The 5,455-nt window shown below is 38.5% G+C and overlaps 1 protein-coding gene across 1 annotated transcript; it reads left to right on the plus strand.

Moving 5' to 3' along the window:
• Positions 1 to 3,222: 3,222 nt before the first annotated feature.
• On the plus strand, positions 3,223 to 5,455 carry LOC140884300 (U-box domain-containing protein 19-like). The gene has a single exon (XM_073291016.1). It carries the CDS (start codon positions 3,236 to 3,238, stop codon positions 5,294 to 5,296), a length of 2,061 nt encoding a protein of 686 aa, XP_073147117.1. The 5' UTR covers positions 3,223 to 3,235; the 3' UTR covers positions 5,297 to 5,455.

Below are 5,455 nucleotides of genomic sequence, written 5' to 3' on the forward strand. Positions count from 1 at the left end.
GTTGTATCAATCTAATAACAACAGAATAAAACCTAGGCGAAGCTCCAGCTGGTCAACCCCTGCCTAGCCCCTCTTGGATCCACCCGCCTCATCCAATCGCAAACCTGCCCCATGGAATAGGGTGTCCAAAAACACAGAGTACGAGACGTGAGCATAAAACGCTCAGCATGAGAGTATGAGTATACATGCATGCAAAGTAAACTCCCTATAAACTCGAGGTCAAGGATCAGATAACAGAGACAGACCGGGCCCTGGTATGTAGCACGCTGTGCCGTCGCTTCAGGAGGTGGCTCCCATACCGAAATACAAGTGGATATGCCAGACCCAAATCGATGGAAGTCCAACCACTAATAGGATAGGGAAAACCCTACTAACAGACATCTCGAAGGAGATAGCTCAATATGCAAATGAATGCAGCATAAATCAATGACATATAAACCATGCAGTCACATAATACATGCATACTCAGTCAGGATATCTCGAACAGTATTTTCGTACCTCAAATCAGTGCAAGCTCTACCAACTCTAGGTCCACGCCTATAGTCTGCTCTACACTGCCAAATGATACTACTATCATTATAGTGCTCTAAAAGCCTTAACTAAGCTATTGCATACTTCTAAATATTTATAGAAAGCAAAAGCTATACCTTCGTCCGTCGTTAGCCCTTTGATGTCGATGCCTCCAGAACTTGGGCACAACTCCGCTACGACTATCGAACGCCTCGACGACTCCCGGGGCAAGCTTAGGAAGGCTAGAATAACTCGAATACGACTAGAGTAGAGATGAAATCCGGAATTGGCAATTGAAAATGAATTCTCGACCTTTTATTTATAGACAACGATCGGAGCCTCCGATCCTCGATCGGAACGTCCGAACCTCGATCGGAACGTCCGATCCTGCCATCGGAGCTTCCGAAGATCCTGATCTGCCACGTGTCAAAATATCACTTGTTGACTTCGGATAGGGGTGATCGGAGCTTCCGATCCTGATCGGAGCTTCCGCTCCAACCACACGTCATGTCTGACGTAATACCATCGGAGCTTCCGATCCTGCATCGGAGCTTCCGATCTTGTTCGGAGCTTTCGAACTCACCTTCGGAGCTTCCGAACTTTACCCAAGTAATTACGATTAATTCCTTAATTACTGATTTTGGTTACGGGCTACTACACGCATTTTCTACATTACCAACCTGGAAAGTTGTCTGGAATTCACAAAAAAACATGTTACATTAAGCATTCCCAACGCCTAATAGGTACTAAGTCAGCAAAATTATATAACCAGCAACAAATTAATCTTTTGTGACAAAAACATTAATTATTAAATAACCAACAACAAATTATTTAACATCGATCCAGAATCCTAGATGAGTGAAAAGAAACTAGCACCTTTAATTCTTCGAATAGCACCAACATAAATCCTAATCTATACTCTGGACTCAAGGAAAGCTAAAGGTAAGTTGATTGATAAACTCCAATCTGTTTTAATGGTGGAGCTACTTGCTATATAGATAGGCATCAAGACCGCAAGACAGTTCAATATCTAGAAACATCATGTTGCAACCGATTCTCTTCTTAGCTTGTTGTGCAAGCAGTCACAAGGCCAGAAGAGGATTTTAGTTGGCATGTATGCAGTTTGACTAAAATCACTGAAAATTAAAAATTATTGTACCAAAACCAAATTTTAAAAAGTTAATGGATCAAAACCAAAACATGAACAAGTTAATGGACCAAAAAAAGTATTTTCCGTGAGAATATTTTCATCCAACAGTTTTGTCTATTTATAGAAACTGAATTCAGGTGAGAAATGTCTAAATTAGAGAATAATAATAATAATAATAATAATAATATAGTGCAAGATGATCACATAATAATCGTTGTGATCATTTAATTGTTGTACAAAAGTATTCCTATCGTTTCCACCAAAATTAGAAATATAAAAGGCAAAATTTAAAGATCACTACCCACTTTCCCGACTATTTTACCATGTTCTTTTTTCTTAACTACCTAGGTTGCAGTAGTGACATTCAGATCATATTAATAAATATATATATATATATATATATATACTATATATAAAGCGTGAGATATATATACTAGCCGACTTGATCCGTCAATATGACACCAATGTCAATTTATAATTTAATTTTAAAAAATATTCATTCAGTTCTATCGATAAAGGACAAAATGATCGATATCAAAATTACACTAGTTCTATTATATGATAGAATCCATTATCATCTCCAATTTAAAATTAAAATGAATCACTTATCAACTTCTTTCCACTTGATATATTTTTTTATTCTAACTTTCTCCAATTTTTTTACTTATTTTTATTATGTTGCACATGTATCGTATGTGCATTGATAACTTATCTATTCTATTTTATAATAGATAAGAGTCGTATACTAACCGTTTTTTGTGTGTCAAATAACACCAAAATTTTTTGCCACTAAATTTAACACATATTTTATTTAATTTATATCTCAAATGACTATTAATGTATCATCATTTTTCTCTAATATCATTATCTTATTTTCTCTTTATCGTATTTTTCAAATCCTATTATTCATCCTTATTAAATTGTCCAAATACATTTTTACAAATTCTCTTTATTTTTTAAAAATTCACATGTTTTTTCTATTATATTTTTTTACGTTTTTTTTTTCAAATAATTTAATTGTCGAACACGTGAAAATCACGTGCCACGATTGTTGTTAGTATAATATAATATTTATATATTATATGACAAATGTAACCCAGGTGTGTTTCTGCTAGATGTTTTAGTTGGATACACATATTAAATGTGGACCGTACGTGGAGCAAAATACTGTAAATTAGTATTTTTTATTTAATTTTTGATCAGTTAATCGATTGTCAAAATTAAAACAAAAAACCGAAAATCGTGGGAAATATTAATCCCATTTTGGATAAGACTACAAAATACAAAAGATAAAGATTACTTACTTTCTTTTTTTTCTTTTTTTTTTCTTCTGGCAAAAGAAAGATATTATTCAAGGACAAAATATATAATAATTAAATAATAACAAGATAAGAAAAGAGAGAGTCCGCAGCTCCAATTCCTTGAACCTACGTGTCCTCTACACGTGTCCACGCGCACAGATGACGCCACGTGTCCCCACAAAATCCTGGCGGTTTAAACCTTCCTATTTTACCCAACAGAAATTCAAATGCTTTCCATTTTCAGTTGCGGAGAAACAGAGTTATTATCCAATCCATGGCGCTAACCATTGATCGGGATAATCGCCGGTTTTTGAGGTTTCCGGCGGTTCAGCCGTGCGAGGCCATATCTCCGGCGACCCTTTTAAAATCTTTGATCATAATCTCCCACAGCATCTGCAGTTTCAAATCCAAATTCTTCGCGACTCAGCGAAGAAATGCGCGTGAATTGATCCGTCAGATCGAGATTCTTACCATCTTCTTAGAGGAAATCCGAGACCATTTCCCGGGTACGTGGAATCCTGTCATTCTTTGCTTGTCGGAGCTCCACCACACGTTTCAAAAGATTCAGTTCTTGATGGAAGATTGCGCGCGTGAAGGAGCTAGACTTTGGATTTTGATGAAATCCCACACGGTGATCGGCCAGTTTCAGGTATCGATTCGTTCCATAGCGACTGCCCTCGATGTTCTTCCGTTGAATTCGATCCAAGTTCCGTATGAAACCAAGGAGCTAATAGAAATGCTATGTAAGCAAGCCTGGAAGGCGAAATTCGAGCTCGAGCCTGGAGATGAAGAAGCACTGAAGAGGGTGATTCTGGTGATGAATCAATTCGAGAATAAGTTCGAGCCCGACCTTTCTGTCATCAAGAAGATTCTTGATCATCTAGGCATCAAGACATGGGGTGATTGCCACAAGGAGATCAAATTCTTGAACGAAGAAATCGAGGCGGAATGTGTAGGTTGTGATGAAAGGGAAGTACCTTTGTTAATCAGTTTACTTGGATTATTAAGCTACTGCAGAGGCATCATATTCGAAGATTCTGATTTTTCAGGCATTTTGGGCCAAACAGATGGGAGAAATAATCATAATAATTTTGAAACACTCAGTTGCTTGAATCCTGAAGATTTTCTGTGTCCCATTTCACTAGAGCTTATGACTGATCCCGTTACGGTGTCGACCGGGCAGACTTACAATCGAGCCTCGATTCAGAAATGGCTCAAATCAGGGAATTTGCTCTGTCCCGTCTCGGGTGAGAAGCTCACAAGCACTGAAATGGTGCCTAACACAACTCTCCGGAAGCTGATCCAACACTTCTGCACAGAATACGGCGTCTCTTTGGAGAAGTCGAGGAAGAAGAATAGAGACATTTCAAGGACAATTTTGCCTGGAAGTCCTACCAATGAGGAATCCATCAAATTCTTGTCTTGGTTTCTTGCATCAAGATTAAGGTCCGGCACAGATTATCAGAAAAACAAGGCGGCCCACGAAATTCGCCTACTTTCCAAGTCGAATCTGTTCAACAGGTCCTGTTTGATCGAATCAGGTTGTGTTCCACATCTACTTGATTTGCTTCATTCGACGGATCCGGCTACTCAAGAAAACGCTGTTTCTGCTTTGCTGAAGCTGTCAAAACAGGCAAACGGCCAGGAAGTGATTATGAGACACGAGGGATTGAATGCAATTCTTGGAGTTCTTAAAACAGGATCGAAGTTAGAATCCAGACAGATCGCGGCTGCAACGATCTTTTACCTCTGTTCCACACACGAAAACCGGAAGATCATAGGAGAAAACCAAGAAACAATCCCTGCCTTGCTCGAACTGATCAAAGAAGGGACTCCATGCGGGCAAAAAAACTCCATGGTGGCTCTCTTCGCATTGCAAATACGCCGCAAAAACCGGCAAAGGGCTATAGAATCCGGGGCTGTTCCAGTACTTTTAAACCTACTGTCTTCTTGCAACAGATTTGAGCTTAAAACAGATACATTAGCAGTTCTTTCCACATTGGCAGATAACATAACCGCATCGATCCAAATTTTGGAGGCGGCGTCTCTTCCCTTGATTCTACGACAACTACAGACAATCGAAACACGGGCTGGGAAGGAATATTGCATATCGATCCTGCATTCTTTGTGCCTCAACTGCGGAGAAGTAGTTGTGTCTTTCTTGGCAAAGGATGCTCCTTTAATGTCTGTGCTTTATTCAGTTATCAGTGATGGAACTTCATCCCACGGCAGCAAAATAGCAAGATCACTGACTAAAATCTTGCACAGATTTAGTGAAACAAGGGCTGGTTTAAAAATCGCGGAGCTGAGGCAAGAACAATTTATTGGTGTTTGATGATATATGCCTCCTTTTTTTTTCTTGATAAAAAACTTGGATTTTTTTTTATTTTTTTGTGAATATGCTTATGGTCATATCGTTTGATGACTTATGGGGGTATACAAGCTCCTTTTTTTTTCCAGGAGCTAATTCCCTTTTAGGTTATTTATTTACTGC

Source organism: Henckelia pumila, chromosome 2, assembly GCF_033568475.1.
Source record: "Henckelia pumila isolate YLH828 chromosome 2, ASM3356847v2, whole genome shotgun sequence".
In the NCBI taxonomy this organism is placed as follows: domain Eukaryota; kingdom Viridiplantae; phylum Streptophyta; class Magnoliopsida; order Lamiales; family Gesneriaceae; genus Henckelia; species Henckelia pumila.